The sequence below is a fragment of the Anomalospiza imberbis genome, chromosome 6 (assembly GCF_031753505.1).
Source record: "Anomalospiza imberbis isolate Cuckoo-Finch-1a 21T00152 chromosome 6, ASM3175350v1, whole genome shotgun sequence".
NCBI lineage: Eukaryota > Metazoa > Chordata > Aves > Passeriformes > Viduidae > Anomalospiza > Anomalospiza imberbis.
In genome coordinates, this window is record NC_089686.1 from 33,832,671 (window position 1) to 33,854,497 (window position 21,827).

Genomic DNA, 21,827 nt, shown 5'->3' on the forward strand with positions numbered 1-21,827 from the left:
AGCAAGCTATAAACAAAAAGAAGCAAAGCATAAGAAAGCTGCCCTCATACACACATGTATATTTGTGTGTGATTTGTATGTATGTATATATAAATGTATGTATATAAAAACCACAACCATGAACATGTTATATGTTACATTTTGTATGAAAAGTATTTGACAGAACAGAAACAAAATTTTTTTATAGCTGCTTCTAGACCTTTTGTGGTGTCAAGACTGCTCTACACATCTTATGTAAAAAAGCTTCCCCTGCTATTTTTCCATTTAAAAAAATGACTGATAATTTACAATTTGATCATAGTTTCATGTTGTTTGCATTTTCTGCAGGTAGAAAACCCACAGATTTACTTTCACTTCATCTTTATTGTTAGAGTATCGACTAACCAGATAAGAAACAAGGTAGGGACACAACTATGGAGGAGGAAGAGACATTCTTCTATTCCAAAAGCATCAAGAAACAAACAAGCAAGGAAACAGCAAGGCAAAACAATTAAGGACAACAGTCAATAAGTCAAGTATTTCCATTTCTTTGCAATTCCTGATCTGTCAGGCTGGTACTTTTATGTTGATGAATCCAGGTTTTTAGTATAGAATTCCGACTGAGTACAGCTTGAAAGACTGCTATAATCATCACTGGCTGACTTCCTTAGCAGGTCTGTTCCCACCCCCATGTCTTCTGCTAACATTGGAACCCCTAACAGCAGCGGTCTGATTCAGTAACTACAGCAGTAAAACCTCATACAAATTGTCATGAGTCATTTAATATAGTATTGTCATTTATGTATTTCAGCCAGATCCCATAGGGTCAGATGGGTGCCAGCACAGCCCAAGGGAAGTACAGAATGTCCCCTGAAGGGCACACTGCCTTGTTGGTACCTCAAAGTGCAACCCCAGTCAGAGTGGCTGCCTCCTTGTAGCAGCTCTCATTGTCACCAACTAGAGATTCTTCTCTTCACCACAGTTAACCAGGAGAGGACAAAATAATGAGCAGTCACCCGTGCAAGCTCCTAACCTCTTATTCCTGTCTTTCAAAGAAAAAAACCTAAAGTAAGGGGAGACTTAACTGAGGAAGCTCGCTCTGAGATGTGTTTTGGAAAACTTAAGGCAAAGAAAAGAATTTGCCTACAAGGTATCTACACACACAACCTTTTATCTTCTACTTTATTATAAATTCTGGGGCACAAATTATGGTTTGATTTTTTTTTTTCAATACTTAACAAATTCAAAGAGGGCTCATAACACTGTGAAAACAGACATCTTTTTCCACACCAGCCAGGACAGCCCGTACTCTTTACATACTACCCTGTACTCCTTGAGACTGTTTTTCAAGAGGCTGAAACTGGCACAAAAAAGAGCTTTAAAGTTTTCCATCTCAGCCAGAGAATCAAACAGGTGAGTCTAAAAGGCTTTTTAACAACAGAAGCTTTGTTCCTCAGTAAGAAGCATGCCTATCTCATGAACTGGAAAAAGTAAAGCTGTGAGACATAGCAGACTGGAGAAACACAAATTGCTTCTAGTACATAAATTTCAAAGCCAAAAATTTGTATTCCCACTCCCTAAATCCTTAATCTTACAAGCAGTCAACTCTGAGTTTCAAAGGCTTACAGAAGCGTCATTGAGAATAATCCATCAACATTTTTACAGCTGCCTTTTTGTAATGCACAAAGGCCACAACAGGAATTTTATTAAGGAACAAAAGCAACTTAAAAATCCTTACTGAGGATTTCTATGGCAGGGAAAATATTCCTATTACATTACAAAGAAATCAACAAGTTTATCTGAGTATTTGAGAGGTGCTACTAACTTCAGGTCTCCCATGATGTACTATGAGGAACACAAAGCCTGCAAAATTCAAAGTCTCCTGCGTATGAGTTCCACTCCACCAGAATTTAATTTCAGTATGGGTCCTTTTGGGCTTATGTATTGCTGTGCAGACGTCTAAAATCCTCCCCTAAGGGCTTACAGGAACTCAGAAAAAGGAGACAGGAAATGGGGCTGGCAGGATTCACTAGGAATGGCAGAAGAGGCAATCAGAACAAGAATGGTTGAAGAAAACTCATAGCTCCTGCTGTTGAGACCTTGACTCCAGAGGCATTTTCAGTATGACCCTCTCAATGTCAATTACCAAAAATAATAGGGGAAAATTAATAAATCATTTCATTGCTAGATAAATCTCATGCATGGACTTTATATGTATGTATTATGCATACAGCTAGAATTTTAACTGCTATTTAGATAAAGCAAAAACCAAAATACAGTGTCATCAGTAATTCTTGGAAGAAACCAAATTTAAGACAGAGTAAGACATCGATTTTCTTTTTATCCAAGCACAGCAACATATTTGCACACCAAATGCTTTTCATATATTAAGAAGTGCTGACTACAATAAGTTACTATTCATTAGGAAGCCTTCCATGCACAGGAAACTTAGAATGTATTCTCTAAAAGAATAATTCCCTTTCTTCTTACTAGTTCTTAAACCTAGACATTGATAAGTACTACTTCCTGTGATAATTGACCTTCAAATTAGATGACACAAAGAACACCACTGAAGAAAAGTTCTCTTTTTTTTGCAAAGGCAATATACAACCATACAAGACCCCTGGCACCCATACAGCTAACCTTGTTTTTGGAAGAGTTACATTCATGTAAAACTCTGTCCTGCAAAAAGCTGGCTTGTCCCTAACCACGGCTATTCAGAACATGAATTTCAACATAATGAGGGCTGTAACTTTATAGGGAGTTGGAGCAGCCTTGTAGTACCGTGAGCAGTGCATTCCTGAAACTCTCCTATACCAGTGTAATGTCAACAGAAAAGGCTGAGTGGTGATGTAATGTCTGAGGGCATGCCAGAGTCAAGACACTTTTTGTTTGATTCACAGGGTACAAGTTATTTCTCCCCACCCCTGCCTTTTTAAAACAGGCAATACACAGTTGATTTTACAACCACAAGCGTTATAGAGCCTCACATTATCTACACAGGGAAAAAACAGGAATGAACCGATAGCATTCATCATTGTGACACAGGCAACAATTCTTGAGCAAGAAAACCTTTTGGACTATTTTAGTTTGGAGAGTGGTTGCGTTTTGTGGTTTCTTTCTGGGCCTTTTTTTTGCTGTTGCCCATCACTATAGCCCCTGAGACTCCTACACTTAAAAACACACTTGGGTACCTAAAGTCCTGCAACACGTTCTGTATCCTCAGATAAAAGAAGATACTTTCTATACCAGTTTAGCAACTAAAAATCCTCAGTATTTAATCAACATTTTCCAAATTCTAATGCTGACAAGAAGAATAAAAACTCGCCCAGCACTGTGACATGACTAGAGAGTCTCACACATTTAATATTTGTATATAATCAAACACTTGGGCATACTGAAGTCAGTGGGACTTGGGTGTATAAATAAAAACTGTTTTTAAAATTCTGGACCTGGATGCCCAGAAGGATGGATAAATTATGTTCTCACACAAATCTCTATAGCCAACAAAGGCAGTGGGAAGCTGAGAGTCATGCTTGATCCATCCAGCCTACATTACCCTTCCTCTCTTTCACAGCTGTATGACTCAAGTGAGCTCCTGGATAAGGCAAATGCCATACCATTTTGAACCTGTTTATCAATCAACATCAGAGCTCTTCCTCAAAAAGTAGAAAAATTGGTGTCATGTGAATAGGTCATTACACTAATGACAAGGATGAAAGAAGAAATTCTGAGAGGAGCACACAAAGGTAAGTTTAAATGGGTGTAAATAAAGTATCAGCTAAACAATGCCTCTCAACCTGTGGTAGTTGCAAGAAACAAGAAAAGCATGACTGAGGTATTTCGAGGAAAAATGTTCATGTGTGTGCATATATATATGTATATGCATATATACACACTGCTCATTGACTTCGAAATCAGGCTCATAAGGACTAGGACAATAACACTTTTGGAAGCAAACAATAGTTTGCAATGCCACAAAGAGAAACAAAGCTGTTCATCCTCTAAGATCCCTGTCACTTAGCTTGTGCTGCAACCCACAATACCTGCAACAACTCAAAATCACATAAGCATTTCAGAATGTGTTCTTAAAAAAAACAAAAAAAAAACAAAAAAACCAAAACCAAAAAAACCATTGTAGTTAATAAGTGTGTCTTCCTGCATTTTGTACCTTAAAGCACTAATGACATATCATCCTTTGCTAAGAGGTTTCAATCTACTTGCATCTCAGATGCTCCAATAAAAGGAAGTGGTAATACAGATCACTGCATGCCTGGTGGTAGCAGGCTTGCCTCTAGAGAGACACATCAGGAGTTATGGCTCCAAGTCCTTTTGAGCACCTATCACAATCTGTGAGCACTAAAAAAACAATACTGATAAAATATTAGCAAGTCTAACCCCCATCAACAGACAAACCAATCAAACTGTTCTCCAATTAGTAGTCTGTGTTTTGTTTCTGCAAAGAAATTTCATCAATTTAACACACATACCTTGTCAAAGTAAGAACAACACTTCTGGTAATTTTGGGAACTTAAGCATTTGGCTTCTTAAGATAGAAGGGGAATCTCCAAGAGAACTCTTAAGTTGTGTGCTTGCAGCTCAGAATCTGCCCATTTCTGCCATACCAGAATGCAATCCATATAGAACAGGGTGTTATTTACCTTTACTGTAGATTTTCACCACTGTATTAAAACAAATTTCCAAAGGCAACCCAAAACAAACAGTTATGGGGTTTTAAACCCTGGTGGCCATAATTTACAAGAAAACTTCCTGTGAGCAAACCATCTGCTATATACAAACTTCAGAGAAAGATTAGCAAAGGCTATAGTTCTGTGAGGAGCTCAGTCTCACAGAGCTGAAAGGCCATGTCTCCACCTCCCATCTATCTTCTGATCCCTATGTCACAACCAAATGCTTGTCAGAACTCTCTGAGTGTCAGTGCAAGTCATTAACCCAGGAAAATACGTAAATGCTGCTGCCAAGTTACAAAGTGGTACCAGTGAAAGGTCTTATATTACCTCTGCTGGACAAGAAAGGCCTCCCCCTTTCAGCAGTTCACTTTTTTCCCAATGCAATTGTATTCTAAAACAGTGATGAGTTAAGGATAATCCTTTCTTATTAGAGTTAAAATATAGTATAAAAATGCAACTTTATGAGATGAACTACCTGTGCAGACAACACATAATATTTTTGAACACAGGAGACTCCATTTTTAATCTACTATGTTCTGTGAGAAAGGTACAGCCTAACTATTTAAGACAGCTTAAAAGAGAAAAAAATATTAAGTTGGCAGTTTAATAAAGATGGAAAGAAGAATCGAAGACAGAGAAAATCAGAGGTTCAATGTGAAAAAACTGCTAAAGAAGCCTTTCTACCACAAGTGCCACTCACAATTTGAAAGCAACTTTCATATCTATAAGTCCCTTCAAATGAGCCTTCACCCACACAAAATTTTGATCCTATGAGGAAATACAAGCAAGGTGTTCTGTGAAGCTTACTTTGCATGGATCTCAAATGATAGACATTCTTTATAAAGACTAAGAACAGCAGTATTAAAAGGGAGAGGCAACTGGAGCCTAATTAAATTGGATACAGAATTACTTCTTCTTTTGATGAATTCTGATTTGCAGAGGTGAAGACTTGTATACATTATACAAAAGCATACTCATTGTATAGAAGGGCAAAACTCAAAAATATTGTTATTTTTTTATTTACCTTTGTCTATCTTACAGTAGGTTCCAACTCCAACCTTGTTTTCTAGATACACCTGCAACTACAGTAAAAGGCAGTCCCTAAGGGTTATCCCTAGTGTTGAGACTCTTAGCCACTGAATTTGAACATTACTGGACAGTTTCAGACATAGAGTTGGAGCACGTATTGGCATTTTCTGAATTCATTATCATTTTTCCTCCCTGTTAGAAGATGGGTATGAGCTTGTGTCTAAATGTCAAATTCCACATCTCTAACATTCCATAGAAAAGTTCATCTTCTCTATTAGCTTTGTATAGTTTTATGAGAGACTATAATTGTCTTTTGCTCTGATTTCCAACTCATTATGTGATTTCCAACTCAGCATTATGTGCTGCTACTTATCTAAACAGAAAGTCTGTCAAGCCACAAGAATATAATTTTTTTTTAAATGCAGGCTCCTGAAGTATTGCATCAGCCTGATACAGAACAGACATACTCTTCTTCTGTTAAAATAATACCATACCCATAAGAAAATGCCTTAAAAAGCAGAGCAACATATACTAAGACTTTTTTCTACATCTTTAGTAACAAATGAGAGGCTAAATTATGTGTCAGAGTGTACACATAATTTAAGCTCTACACTGAGCTCCAGAGGAGAAAAGTGTGTTGTTGTTAGGCTGACTAAATAATGGACCACAAATTGTCAGTGGTTTTCTTCTTAACCAACACATGTGTTTTCCCATGCTTTATAGTAAGACACTCAAATGTTTTAAATGAGTTTCATTATCACATTTTCACACTCTTGTTAAAAAATATTCAGAACTAAGGAACACTGCTCAAGTTCAGTGACATGATTGTATTTCCTACTTGCAATCTGAAAGAAGCTCAACTCTGCCTCCTGCAGCAGCAGCAATATAATTAGTGATGAAATTCTGACTGCAAGGATTTTGCTGATGACAGTTAAGAAATTTTCAGATCATAGTTTGATACTGTCATAGCTTGAAATACATCTTTTGTCCTTAAATAGTGCCTGTGGTTATTAAACACAGCTGTCCAAAGACAATATCTGGCTCTAGAATCATATGAACTTCTGTTAGCCACTCTACGTGTGACCTATTTCTTTGTGATCGGTAGTAGGGACAGAGCCTGCCTCAGTGAAGTAACAGATTACCCCTTCCTAACCACCTGTCATCACCACTTACAGAACACGGACCTACAAAGACCTATCCTACCCGGTCTAATAGTCAAGAATTAAAAGAGAAACATTATAATTTGAAATAAGAATTAATAACTCTATAAATACACAATATTTACATTTTGTGGGATTGCCTCTACGCCACTCTGTAACAAAATTGAAATGCAAGGAAGATGCCTCTTTATCATATGTAGATGAGTAGATAACATTGTATGTATTAATTGGACCTAAAAAGATGGCAAATATTTTCTTCTGAATATAATCTTCCAAGTAAGTATTAGATCACATCAAACAGCAGGTAAAACTTCTCATGTGTTTTGGTATGTGTTTCCCTTCTTTCAGAGCCCACATTGCAAAACAGTTCTGAATAAGCCTGTGCGTGTCCTGCTTCCTGTGTTATCTGCTGAACCAGAAGAAAGCCACCCTCACAAAGGTGCTCTCAAACAGTCATGGAAACTCTGGAGACCCAGGGCAACATTGCTTGCTTATTACCTGATCACGATCACCTGCAAAACAGCAGCTCTTCATAGTACAGGAGTTGAAGTAGCCTTGGTTGTCAAACTGGAAGACAGGCAGGCGGCAGTGGATGTCGTAGAGCACCGGGGGCAGGCGCCGACGCAGGGCCAGCAGCTGGGTGCCGTTACTGTTGAACCGGACACTCATGGCACTCTGAAGGGAAAGGTTCCCACCATAGCGGAGCAGTGAACTGGGAAAAGACAACGGGGAGTAGGTGACATGGGCTGCACATACCAACTCAGCTACTTAAGGACAGAACTCTATTTAATCTTACTGAGGCTTTTCAAACAAACAAGCCCAGTCAACGACAAGCTTTTCTTATTTAGTTTCTGCTTTCAATTCCTGAAAAATCTTAATATGAAACCTGAATGACAAGCTATCAAAATGCTAAATTCGTAAAGTCTTCAGAAGAGAAAAGTTAAAGACTGTGAATAGTTTTGTTAATAACAAATACATTTCCTGCATAGGAGCAAAGTTGGACAGAGCACTTAGCCTTAAAAAGGCTATCCTTTTACTTCTGGGATATCTGCCTTTGAGACTGACCCTACCAGCACTCAGCCCTTTTTGTTAGCTGGTTCTTGAACCAGGCAGTCTTTTACCCTTGCTCTGGCACCAGATGGCATTTTCTCCAAATGTAGACAGGCTGGCCATTCTCTCTCTTCTGCTTCTATTTATATCTCTACAGGGCATCAGAGGATGTTTAAACTCCACAATCAGTTCCAGATGTCTTAAATAAAAGGACATTTTACTAACATGTTATTGCAAGAAATGCTAAAATAAGTCACTTAGCTAATCTTGAATTAGCTTCATCTAAAAATACTGCCAAGTAGGCAAGACAATTATGTTATCACATGACATTATTACCTAAAACTCTCATGTGGCAGGATTAGCTGGTTTCCTTGTCCCATATAAGGCTGTATATTCAGAGCTGGAGTATTTGTAGCCATTCTTACTGACATACACAAAACAAAACCAAAGGTTCACAAGTTTCCAGACACTCTTTAAAAAGTAACAGAAATCGAATTTGTTCTATAAAGGAACCTAAAGTTATTCAAAGCACACCTTAAATGCAACTTGTACAGATTCTCTGTTCTTTTCAAAGACTTCATTCAGTCTGTGTACTTGAAATGATTGTGTATATGGAAAGCGAGACAAAGATAGAAGACATTTTATCCTTTTTTTTTTTTTCCAGTGATCACTGAAACCTTCCTAAATAGTACTAGAGCTCAATTTTTTGTTAACACTTCTGTTTTGAGCAATAACCATCAAGTCTTATTGAGAGCTGTGACTTTTATGCCCCTTCTGGACCAGAAAAAGCATGCCAGCTCAGAATTCGTAATTTCTAGTGGGAAGCTTATTCATAGATTTTAATACATAACACCTTCTGATATAGCCCTTTGTCCCAACAACTGTGAAGAATGAGTCACTCCACATGGATGGGAAGCCACATTCCATGCAGGTTGAAACATGCATCATTGCCTGAGATACCTTAAAGTTAAAAAACCATTGTTCCTAAGCCAGAATTAAACAAAATCAACACAAAATATAAGACTCTACATAATGAATGACCTAGAAATATGCTGCTCTCTCTCACACACACTCTTTGTGAACTGAACAGTCAAAGCCAAGGTGCCACAAAGGTACCAGAAGTCACATTTTCAAAGACAACTAACTAGTAAGTTCTTAAGGCTGGGCACCAAAACTTCAGAACACTTCTATCAGTGTGAACAGTCCTGGTGTCTCATGTTCTCCTCCTCCAAGGCAAAGTTGCCAAGCTTTTATTAATCATGTTCAAGGTATTTAATTAAAACTTGAGATAATTTAATACTAGAAACTGTAAGCTTAGAGACAAGGATTTAGGATCCTCTCATCAGCCCTAGTTTCTGTTAATTGAGACCAATAAAGTACTCAGCTCAAAATACTCAGTCAGGCATTAAAAATCAGAACAAAACAAGATAACCAAAATACATAAGATATTTTTGCCTCGCCCTCTTCTGATAGGTCTTAGCAAGCCATTTATTTTTCTGTGGAATTTTCCACTTTCTTCAAAAAGGACAAACAAATAAACTAAAACATCATAACCCCCCCCCCCCGCCCAAAACCCCAACCCAACCAAGAACTCAACACAAAAAACAGGCAGAAGAAACAATTCCAGGGGTTTTTTTTGCTAAGAAAAGTTATTTTTTAATAAAAATATATGAGTTGTCCAACATGAATAATAAGGTCATAACAAATATACACCAACCATACTTAATGTTTAGGTGCAAACACTGCTGCACCAAGATTAAGCTTCTCTCCTCATTACCAGTTTTCCCCCTTAATCCAAATCACAGCCCAGAATTCTCTCCTGCCTGTGAGTGAGTGAGCCTACCAGATGCCCCATTCTTTCAAGTCTTCAAGCAAAGTTTCCATCGTTACTAATATTATGCCCTGCCTGAGATCTTTTGAGATTATATTTTATAGCAATAGGAGTGCAATATTAAACTGGTTTCCATTCTGTTTACAGATGTTTCATTAAGCACCTACAGCAGTCAAAGGTACCAAAGCAAACACTTAGAATTGAATTCCGTATAGTGTTGCAGTAACTTCAGTGTAACAAAGCTCCAAAATAATATTTTACTTCAGAGATTAAAGGAAGCAAGAGAGACTAGAACTTCAGAAAAAAATATCCACACATGAAAAGTCTAGAATTAAGGAGCAGCATAGTTAATACTTCTCAAAAGATCCAAAGCTTTGCCTGTCTCAAACCCTCACTCCACACAATTCAGCCACATATGTGATGGAAATACAATTCCTGCTGCAGTTTTTTAAAACATTTGGCTCAAACAAAAAAAAAACAAAACCGAACAAATAAAATGAAACCCCCACACAAACAAAAAAAGCAGTGAGCTAGTTTGGCTGATACAGAAAGAAATACTAGAATAGGTGTTTGCCATTCATTTATAATATAAGAGTAATGACTTGCCTTAATTCTGGCCCCAAAAGTCTGATACTATAGCTCCAAGTGCAGCATGGAGCATTTCACTGTTCTATTGACAATACAGCAGTTTTCTGTTTTCCCCACCCTGCTGTGTCCTGATTGCTTCCTCTCTGCCTCTTTGAAAGGACTTGTTAAATTAACTGCACAGTGCTTTTCTTTAACACACTCTGAAAAGAGGCAGCAAGTAGTCAGGTGGGGATGAGGTGTACAAACTAACACAAGCCCCCACCAAACATCCACTTCCGGATCCAAACAGAGGAAACAATATTTGCTTGCTCTCTCTTTCCTCCTAAGACAGAGCATCTCAGAGACATGTTCACAAATAAGAGAGGGGGACGTGTATGGAGGGAATGCAGCTCATGGCTGTATCTTAGTGCCAAAGCTGCTCACCTAGTTCACAAACAGAGGACATATAGTGATGTGAGAAATCTCTCTTTCTCTGCCTCATACTGCAGGCAGTGCACATGGTAGCAGTGCTGAGAACTGAGGAACCCTACGACTTTGGTAACTTGTATTATAAAATTTTGGTGATTTTAGAACAACCATGATGATTTTAGGAAAAAAATAATAATTGCCTGGGATGCCTTCTAGAGTATGCATCTCCATCAAAATTGCAGGAGAAAAACAGTCAGCCCTCTCCGAGAAAGAAGCCAGCAAAAGTTGTTATTTTTTACAGTATTAAGCCACTACTGAATCAAGAAGCTCTAAAGACCTTCAAATTAATCAGAATGAGAGCTTTTGCACTTTCTTATTTTTGGGGGGTGGGGAGGAGAGAGGAAGAGAAGTGCTGTGTTTAAGCATGTTCAAATGACTATATCCCCTTTCTCAGTTGCACTAGGGTGTTGCGCTGTACTTTTAGTCAGTGTTACTTTTGGATTTCTTCACACAGGATTATGTGGGGCAGTGTAGACATGTTTGGATATGTTGCTCATGTTAGAACTGCTACTTACTGCATGCACTAACAAAGGAGTTTCAAAGGCAACACCTTGTTGCAGTTCTAAAAAGTTTACTGATGCATCACGCCAGAAACAATACTCTCATCTTGAAGACACAGACCAAGACAGCTAGTGAGAAATCTGAAGGCAATACTAAAAGGACACTTCTGAACAGGATGAGTGCTCTTTCTGCCAGAGGCATTATTTTTATGAATCCAAAGCCAGACTACCCGGATTTACTCTGCTTCCAAATTTGGCTCACCCAGACAGCTGTGGAATGCTGATGTTGCCTACCAGCTCTGGAAGCAATATAGAGAGAGACACATGCACTTCTGAGTTTTTTAAAAAGTCATATTGTATGATTAAGAGAAATATTTAGTCCACAGATGGAACATTGCAATCCAAACACACATGTTGGAGCTGGAGGGAGGCTGAGGAGGGAGAGAATGGACGATTCTATGCAATATGGTCATTTCCGCAGGCAAGGGCCAACTAAATTCCAGCTCAGCCAAACAATGGAAGGCTTTGAATCCACGAGCAGCACCACTAATGTAAATAATTCGGTTAACTGGCAGTTAGTGGAGTAAGGGAAGGAGCAGTATCACTGCATGGCAGTACAGACACTGTCCTTGGGACAGGAGTGTCATTTAAGAAAATAAATTAATTAAATAAGGGAAAAGTGTTGGTATCATAAACAGCAGTGAGTGAGACTAAGTTAATGAAAGAATGACCTTAAAAGGAAAGAATGAACTGAATGCTTGTAACTAATACACACCATTGCATACAACTGTGTTTGTCAGCAATTCTGTAACCACAAAATTGAGAAACTTCTAACTGTGCAAAAAAATAACTGGAATGAAACTTGGCAAACAGAATTTTGGCGTGGAAAACTGCAGAAAAGTTTGGGGGTTTATTTGCAAGAAAATTATTGTGTGTTTAAAAGGACACAATTCATATATAGTCTGAAGCAAACACTTAAGAACCAAAATAACCAATAACAGAGAAGTCAGCACAATATCAATAATCATGCAGACCTTAATAAAGTGGATTATGTATCTCAGAAATCTCAAGATAGTTTCTTTGAAAAGCAGATAAATTGTGTCTAGATGTACGGCATTTCACTGTAAGTATTAGAAGTGTTAACAAATGTGAAGGAAGTCCATCCGTGTCTGGAGATTAGAAGTTATACAAGCCATACTCAAGATTTTATTATTTTTCTGAAACAAGCTCATTTTTCTAAATTCTATCATCACGACTTCTGATTATCTTACTACCTTCACAAGAACTGTCTCCAAGAATCCTAGCCAGGAAGTAAGGGGTATTTGCTTGGACATTAAACAATAACAAAAAAAATATAAAGTCTGTGTATTATTAGCAAAACTAATATCTTTGCTTTCCTTCAAAAAGAAAGTACAATTAAAATCAACTCCATCCACCAAGATAAGAAAAGTACAGAATTCAGGGTGAATATTCAGCATGTTCAAGAATGTGACATCTCTTTGCTGTTTGTTGTTAGGCTCAGAAACATATAAACTAGTTTCAAATGGAATCTCCCCATCATTAATGAACTTTCATACATGGCAAACTTGAAGCTGAATAGAAGCTTTGCTTCCCTCCAAACCACGAGGGCAATATTTTAATTTTTTAATAACTGAGATTCTTACCTGATAAGATTTCAGAAACCGTAGCCTTAAAAACATCAAACATCACCATTTATGCACTCAGAGCAACCCGACAATGCAACAGCAAAGGCTTGCCTAGTTTGGCCTTTTTGACCTAACTGCATCGCTGAATGAAAATGTTGCTACATCAGTGATCTCAGGCAGCTCTCCAGAAAGCATTATTATATCCTGTATTCTGCATTTATTCACAGGAAAATAGCTCAAGAATCTCAGTATTCTGAGGAAGATGTCAAGACCAGAGGCATAAAGTATGCTAAATTCTCCCCCTCATCTGTATTACTTTTATCCTTTCAGGATTTAAGGTTACCTCTGCCATTATGAAGATTGAAAAGTAGCAAACAACAACAAGTTAAAAAAACCCCAAAACCCTGTTTGTTTAAGTGCTTCACATCCTCCTCCAGCTCTAGGCAAGGCTTGTTTTGGTCATATTACAGACCTGTTCTCAAACATTCTCCTGCCCTAGGCTTGCCCTCACTACAGATCTGTGGGTCACCAGGCACAAGAGTGTCCTATTCTCACTCTCTGCTTGAATCATGTAGGTGCTACTGTAATGTAAATCATAAATGAGATCTAGTAAACAGACAATTCGTTTTTCAAGGAAAAAAAAAACAAACCAGCAACAAAAAAATCAAAAACCCAAACAATAAAATTTAGCCCAATTATAAAAAAAGAAACTCGAGAATACAATGTGAAAAGCAGCTGTCCAACAGCCACAAACAAACTAGCTGAAACACCTGATAATTTCCACCCTTTTCTAATCCCTAAATTCTCTGATCAGAGTCCATTATGCAGCCTGTTCAGAAATAGCACCTTGTAGGATGGAGTACAGACTGTGACAGGGAACATTGCTCAGCTAAATCCAGCAAAACACAAAGGAGCAGGTTCCATCAGATAACCAGATAGAGAAGATACAAATACAGCCAGACATGGCATGGGAAGATGACCTTTAGGCCAAATAAAGGAGCAGGACGTGTTCCCAAAACCAAGGATTCACCAAAGTCCTTTCAACAAAAAGAACATGGATATCAGAGAATGTTACCTTAGAAAAATAATCTTAGTGTAAAAGTTGGCAATTCCTGCTGAGGAATAAAACCATTTTCATACCTTATGCAAAATCAGCCACTTGTCAATACTGCAGTCCTATGATACATTTTTCCGACACATTTCTGTGCCGCAATTGTTGTCTTGCATTAGGAAAGCTGCATAACATCAGCCACAGATTTGCTCTCTTATCCTATATATATATATATATGTATATATATATATATATATATATAAATATACTCACATCCCTGCTTTTCTCAAGTGAAGCGGCGAGAATTTTTAATTTACAAAAACTACACAAGTAGATAATAAAGAAAATAGCAGCAAGAAGAAAGTAGGCCTTTCTTTTGACAGGAAAATTGGCAAGATCCAAAATGCTCCTGCAGTAGAAGAGTCCAGTCTCGAACTAGTAAAGATTTTGCCTCTACTAGGTAAAAGATGAATATAAATTTTCACCTAAAGCTAAGTGAGTGCAACTGCAGACATAACTTTGGATTCATCAGGTTGGTTCTATCACAGTTTCCCCTGGACTGATGTTTCAAAGACTAATTCCCTTCTCTTACAATAGGGTTAAACTAATTTTTCAGATATTCTCCTAGTAAATGCACTAAGAAGATCTCTCCTTTGATTTCAGTCACCATTTTTTTTTTTTTATTTTCCTTTCTCCTTTTTTTTCTTTTTAGACAAAAAAGTTTCTCTTTTAAGTCCTTCCATATTAAATGGAGGTATAGATGTGATTAGGACAAGATTTACAATGATTACTACCTTAAGAAAGCAGTCTACAAAAACCCATTCAATCTGAGCTTCTTTTGAACAACAGATTATACTTTTAAAATTTGCATTACAAGGACAATAAATAAATTCTTGTTTTAGAAAGACCTGGGTGCTAAAGTATTTCAAAGCTAACAAAAAGATTAAGCACCATGAGGCTTTTGAAGAAGGCAGTTTTCCCTTTTCTTGGTACAGGAAAAACCGAGGGCAAGAAAGGTCAACCAACAGACCTAACCAACACTCTGAAACAAAATCAGGTTTTCTGACTTCTTGTTTAGAGTGACACACGCTGTTGAATATCTAAAACCTGAATAGCACCTCTGCTTGTAGGAGCAAGCTGGATCCCATAGAGCAAAGGGATAGCATTGAGCTTGAAATGCCTGCCAGAACCAAGAGTGCTAATGTGAGGATGCTGATAGGCGTGAAAAAGTTTCATCTTCAAATCAGAAAATCCCCGTGCTTATGATGGAGAGCAATCAAGACAGGAGAGGCTGAACAGAAGAATGACCATAGCCCTGTCTGAGAACAACAAAGAATTACAAGCTGAGCTACTAAGAACACTCTTCTTTATTATACAGTTTGAACCTCAGTTCTCCACAATTCAGTTATGTCTGATCAACAGATCCAGGGATCCTAGAGGAAAGTTAAAAAACTTTCTAAATACACTCCACTCCAGGAAGGATACCAGCCTAAACAAAGAGAAAGCTAAGCTAAACCCTCTATCCCAAGAGGGCTGACAAGATCATGCATAAAGCAGGACTGCAAATGAAATATGGAGTGTGTACATCTAGAACAGAAGCTAAGTGACAGGGCCTTTCCTACTGTACCATCTCAGTAAATTCCACAATAAGGACAAGGCATAAAGGTGAGGAAAAAGAGACTGCAGTATCTGTTTCACACACTTAAATACCAGGCAGTATTTGGCAGATTTGCACAAGTATTTACTTGCAGATTATCTATTAGGTGATGCTCATGCCATCAACAGAAATTACTGCTTCAGAATAAAAAAGTTATTTAACAATAAATTCACTGATTTACATATTTCACAATTTTAGGCTGCACTCCCATCTTTAAAGAAACAAAACAAAACAAAAAAAAATCAACTGACTGAAGATGGCAACCACACAACCACAAAAAAAAAAGTCTCCCCAGGCAGGAAGGCCATCAACATGACTAAAAGCCTTGATGATTGTCGCCATCTCTCTTTGCCCAAAGTAAAAAAAGGCTCATTTGCAAGTACTCCCTTTTTTCCTTCTGTGAGAAGAAAGAAGGAAAGACAGAGTAAACTACCTTAGATATTTCTAACGCTAAATAAGTCGTTGATTTTGGCTAAATTTGTGGCAAATATTTTTGAGATTTACAATAAGGAAATCAAAGCCAAAAGCCATCTGAAAGGTACTACTCCCTCAGATGCCATTACTATTCAAATGTTCCTTCAATGCATCCCAAAGATTCCCAGAAAAATTCAGTCCCCATGAACTTCAGTAATAATCAGTTCAGTTTCTGCCACATTAAAGGGAACTTTTGAGAAACAATGGAAGATAAATGGGAGGAAAAGTATCTACATTTAGGTTCTCTGTAATCTGGAGCAAATATGCCAAGCTGGATCTGGTTAGATCTTCAAATTCTAGGTTGGGAAACTGATCAGTTGAGCTGCCTCAGTAGCACAGAAGTGTAACATATGAAGATGGTACATGTGTGGGATGAGATCTATTTCCTGAACTGCGAGAGAAGACAAATAGTTATTTGAACTATTTGAGGTGGTATGCTTGACCCATATTAGTGACTTCCATAACAGCACTTAAAATTTGTTAAACTGTAGCCTAAGTGGATTACTTTAAGCAACATCAAGTCAGTCAAAACTCACAACAAATTAGTCCACTGGGAAGAGAAAGGAATTATAAACCTGATAATGAACAAGTGGTTGCCAAGATACACACATTTCTCCTGCAGTCCTTAACACAGTGCTCTGTTCAGAGCAGGACTGACAAAGGTCTCCAAACAGAAACATGCAGCACACTTCTATTGCACTGAAATAATTGAAACAGGTATTTGCCAATTCAATGATGTAGTGAACTGTTCCACCTGCAGGGGCTTTGTGAATCCCAAAGCATTCACACTGGAATTGATGACAATCAGAAGCTTCTTTCCTTCACATGAAAAGTCAGAATGTAAAACCTTAAATATCCACATACTATTCCTGCCATCATGTATCATGTACACATTCTACATGAGAAAATTCCCAATTCACCAGCACTAGCTTATAAGAAAAGAGCCCTAAACCTCAGTAAGCTCACTGTCAGAAACAAACCCTGTGCCTGGTCCCTGAATTAATATCCCCAACACAATCACCAACAATACTGGATCCCTCACTTACACTTGCAGAAACTCAGTATTTCATCCAACATACCAGACATCTTGGTAACATGCAGATAAAAAAAGGCAACAGTTACTTTGTAGAGCGAGCTCAGGAAGGAAAGCTAGAAAGGATAAAAATTCAGCACATGTGTGAGTATTACTCATAAAATAACTGCCATCTCTCTTCTTCTTGTGTGATCTTTAAGGATCAAATACCTTGAAGGTATGACCCTAGAAACTAAAATTGGCAACCATTGGAGACCTCAATCTATCGACTTGTACTCAGTTATGATGCTGTTTTTATGACCTTAGAATACCTTCAACTTCACCACACAGTTTCTCTAAAGTCCTCTCTATGCAACACGTTACAAATATCACCTGTGGTACAGACTGAGTTGCAAATACTCATCGTCTCCCGTTCCTCCCTTTCCCTTGCACATCCATTCATCAAAAACAAACCCTAACAGAATTAACCATGCCTTTATTCAGAGATAATATTCAGTCCTCTCTTGCAAAGCTGGTCTATTAGACATGCATTTAACTAAACTATGAAGAACTGCTCTCAAATTTCCTGTAGTTCTGGCAGCTACCACTCCTATTTTGACACTGAGAGAGGCCTCATAAACCTGAAATCTAGCTTTTCCAGCTGCATGTCAATCTAATACCACTTGCAAGATTTCTATGTCCAGCAGTGTTTTCCTCTTGCTATCAGACCACTGCTACAAAACCAAAAAAGGTAATACTCATCAGGCCTTTGAAAGGCTGGGAACTAAATGAAGTAAAAGAAACTACAAGTCAAAGCAACCAGGAGCCAAGAACTGGATTTTCAAAAGTACCTGTGATTTCCAATACATGTGGACCAGAAGTTATGGATGTAATAGATTGCTTTAAGGGTTGGATCGTGTTTACCTGCATTACAATGACTAAGCTGAACACCTAGTAATTAGCACTTGGCAGAAAAGCTCTGCTCTAAACAAAGACTTTGGGAAATACAGTCAGCTCAAGACCAGCAGCACAGTGCAGCCACATTCTTCAAAGTCCTCCACACACTGGCAAGATCCACATACCTGAACATTCATAAACCTGCTAAGAGCCCTCTCTCAAGATCCCCCTGAATCTAATTTGTTTACTACAGAGAAGAAATTTCTATATCTCTATATTTTGCTTACTGTTTAATGAGCTAATCACTAGATGATTCACTAATATCTAACAACATGTGTTCCTTGTCCACAGCTTAGGAGTTTGCTTCTCTAAATTCTCAGAGCAGGAGGCAAATTTAATGTTAGTTTAGAGTACACTAAGAAAGACTTCTTGATTGGTGTTTTTTGATACACAAATATTCATTTAACGTGAGCTAAAGAAGTTTGTTGCAGTGGGCTCTGAACTGCAGTTACTTGTCAGCCAAGACAAAGAAAGAAATCAAAGCTGAAATAATGTTCCTTTTGGATTTATCTGTAAAGACTTGATGGAAAACACCAAAACTGACATTCCTTTAACTTGGGCATATTATGATTTGTATGGTTCAAAAAAATTAGCTTTTGAAATATGCCATAAGGATTACAATCACCAGGGAATACCAGGCCCTGTTGCTCAAGGATTTTTTCAAAACCCATCATTGGGCTTTTTGAGTACATGGACCTGTAACTATGCAGACAGCACAAATCTCCTCAACTTTCAGAAGAATTGTAAAAAGGTCTGTTGTGTATAAGCATTTCTACCTCACTCAGAGTGGAATCCAGTACTTGAATTAGGGGGACAAATGCATTTTCAGATCCCAAAACTAAAATCTGGGGCTCTGGAACAGTGTTTTACTCCAGGAGCACAAAAAGTCTAATTATGAAAAGCTTGTAGTTTATTCTTATGAAACATGCAGACTTGGAAGGTAAATCATCCCCAGCTTTGGTCAGGTTCCACTTCTACTTTGTAAAAAGCTTGTAAAGAACATGCTGAGGAGGCAAAAAAGGGGAAGGTTAGTGAAGCAAAAGAAACCAAAGCAAGTAAACCAGAATGAGCAGAATGCCACAAACAACTGAACATATCTAATAGTTCACTGCTGCTCAAAAGAGGACATCCTTCTTATGTCTCCTTCTCAGCCTTACAGGCGTTACTCTCTCTTCTCAATGGTTTACAGCTGCCCCTGGACCCTCCCTGAACCAAGTTCAACTTGCAAGGGCATAGGAAAGCTACAAAGTCTTTCCAGCTTATTTTTCTAACTTCTAAATATGATGAGTTGGCTCAAAAAACAGGTCAAACACATAGCTATGGAACAGACATAAGAATGAGAGCCTGGTAGTTTTTAGATAAGCCCTCCCAGACTCACCTAAAATACCCCAAGATATGTATTTATGACACAGACTAAGCATCTTAACCTTTAAACGGGACACACCAATGGATCCCAGTGTGCATAAAGTACTGATTCAATGCTCCCATCACAAGCAGAACACACTTCTGTGAATGGCCTTTTTGCAGCATGAAGATCAGTTTAAAAAAGTATGATGGTCATTAAGAGGACAAACCTGTATAATTTTGATCTCAAAAAGTTCCACATATGTTGATTTAAGTGGTGCATCAGAGGGAACATAGGAAAAGAAAGCATTAAGGGGACAATGATAATGTTTTCTTAAGAGAAAAAGCAGTCTTTTTATTTCAGTAAAAAGGAGATGGTCATGGAGCTGCGTGGAAAGAGAAGGGAGAACATGAGTACCTAACAACAGCTGAAGCTACATATTCTTTGCTTGAGATATATAGGTACACTCTAACTTGCCGAGTTGTCCCCAGCAATTCTGTAACAATATTTGTAATGCATACTTTATTGTAAATAGTTTAAGAGGCACAGATCTCCCTTTTTGAACTTTCTTTTAAAAAGGCACAGCTTCCAGACCCCATCTAGTGGTGTGAATGCCTTACAGCAGCCTCCTCAATCAAAACCACATTTAAAGCTTTTCAGTGCACTCTTTTTAAAAAAGAAACAACACAGATGGTTTCAGTTTAACGTCCACCTGAAGGAATAGAAATACTTACACATTCTAAAAATAGAAAAATAAAATTTCCAGACTCAGTAGTCAGCTTATAATCGTAGAATTATATTAGTTCTATATTTATAGCACTTTATATGCTATTTTTGAGGAGCCAACCCACCACAACCAGATCTTATTAGTATACTGGGGTAGAAGAACAGAATCTCAATTGCTGCACTAAATTTGAGACAGCAGAGATATCACGCTGTGAATGAACTTTGGGAAAAAGCAAAATGAATCTGCCTCTGTATCCTGACTCAGTCAGCAAGACTAATCAAATTATGATTATTTGAAGTGAGCTAAACTTTCCACAATTCAGAGCTGTGCAACTGTCTCTAAATTTCTCCATGCATGCCAAGAAATGCTGGCTTTTCAATCACCTCCTTCACTGTAGCAGCCAAGCATAAAGCACTCCCAGCTTCCTATTAGAAAGTTAACCAATTCCACAGTATATTTATAAAATGTACTCATAATCAGGACTTCTTTCCTAGCCCTAAAAGTTTTCAATTTAAAATTTTTAGGGGTGTTGCCTGACTAAAGAAGTGGACAAAACTGACATTCCCGGCTGGAGGCATACAACAGCAAGCTGAGACAAATTCCCCCATAACTCAATTGGAGAAGAGCCATGTAATTTGGAGAAAAAATACACTGCTGTAAAACTCCTCAGATTTTCTGGGTAAATAACTAGATACAGCCCATTTGTTTCTGCCAAGCAATGGAATCTATATCTGAATTCTTTAACCTACAAGGATATCACTGCTCTATTCAATGTTTTGAAAATGTAGAGGTATTAGTTTAAAACTACACAATTAGCCATATCCCACTGACTGACATACAAGTTTAGAAGTTAACAGCAGATCTCCCCTTTTCTGATAGTTCATTATCAAGCTGAACAGCATCAAAGAAAAGCTATATTTCCCCTGAGGAGCCTTTGCTGATTAAAACCAGAAATTCAGCATCAAGCCTGATCCCCTTCAAATGAGTAAAGGCCAGCCAATTCCTGTGAAGTTTTGTCAAACCTCACCTATATCTGTAAAAAGTCTCAACACACACAGCGCTGTTGGCTGCAATATGTGTTATGAGAAGGTATTGCCAACTACAGTACAGCTACTGGCCACAAACAGCTAGTCTTTGGAATTCCAAGCTTCTCACTTGCTGGATTTTGCAGACAAGCAGCGAGATTCCCCAAAGCAGCCTCTAGGTATGAAGCAAAAAGTAGTGCCTGCATCATCTAACTCTGCCTCCGTCTGAGAACGGACAATAGTTGGGGAAATGAGTCTTAAAGGAAGTGTTGTACCAGCAGCAAATTATTAACTACATGTAACCATTTCCCATGTCCCATATTGGAAGAGTGCTGTGGTCCAGCTTAACCCACTGGAAGTTAAAATTTTGGCAACCCACAGTAAACATTTAAAAGTATCTACACTTCTTCCCCTTCTTTCTACCCATTCAACCTCTCATCAAAACTGCACTACCACACAATGTGACAAAGCAGCCAAAGTTGAACTGATCTACTTTCTATTGGCAGCACAGGTGGAATGATAGGAGTGAAAAACTTCCACAGTGGCCTCAGTGTTATGATGGACTACATCAATACTGAAGGAAAGGAGGAATTTCCTTTGATGGCTTAAGGCATAAAAATCCCTCACAGGTGAATGT

The 21,827-nt window shown here is 38.0% G+C and overlaps 1 protein-coding gene across 4 annotated transcripts in view; it reads right to left on the reverse strand.

Annotated features, from left to right (window-relative positions):
- Window positions 1-21,827, reverse strand: part of DCAF5 (DDB1 and CUL4 associated factor 5) — a 69,912-nt gene that overhangs the window by 27,349 nt on the left and 20,736 nt on the right. For all 4 annotated transcript variants that reach the window (XM_068193202.1, XM_068193204.1, XM_068193205.1 and 1 more), the window contains one exon: window positions 7,358-7,571. In XM_068193202.1, the coding sequence (XP_068049303.1) occupies window positions 7,358-7,571 (214 nt within the window). The remainder of the gene's footprint in view (window positions 1-7,357; window positions 7,572-21,827) is intronic.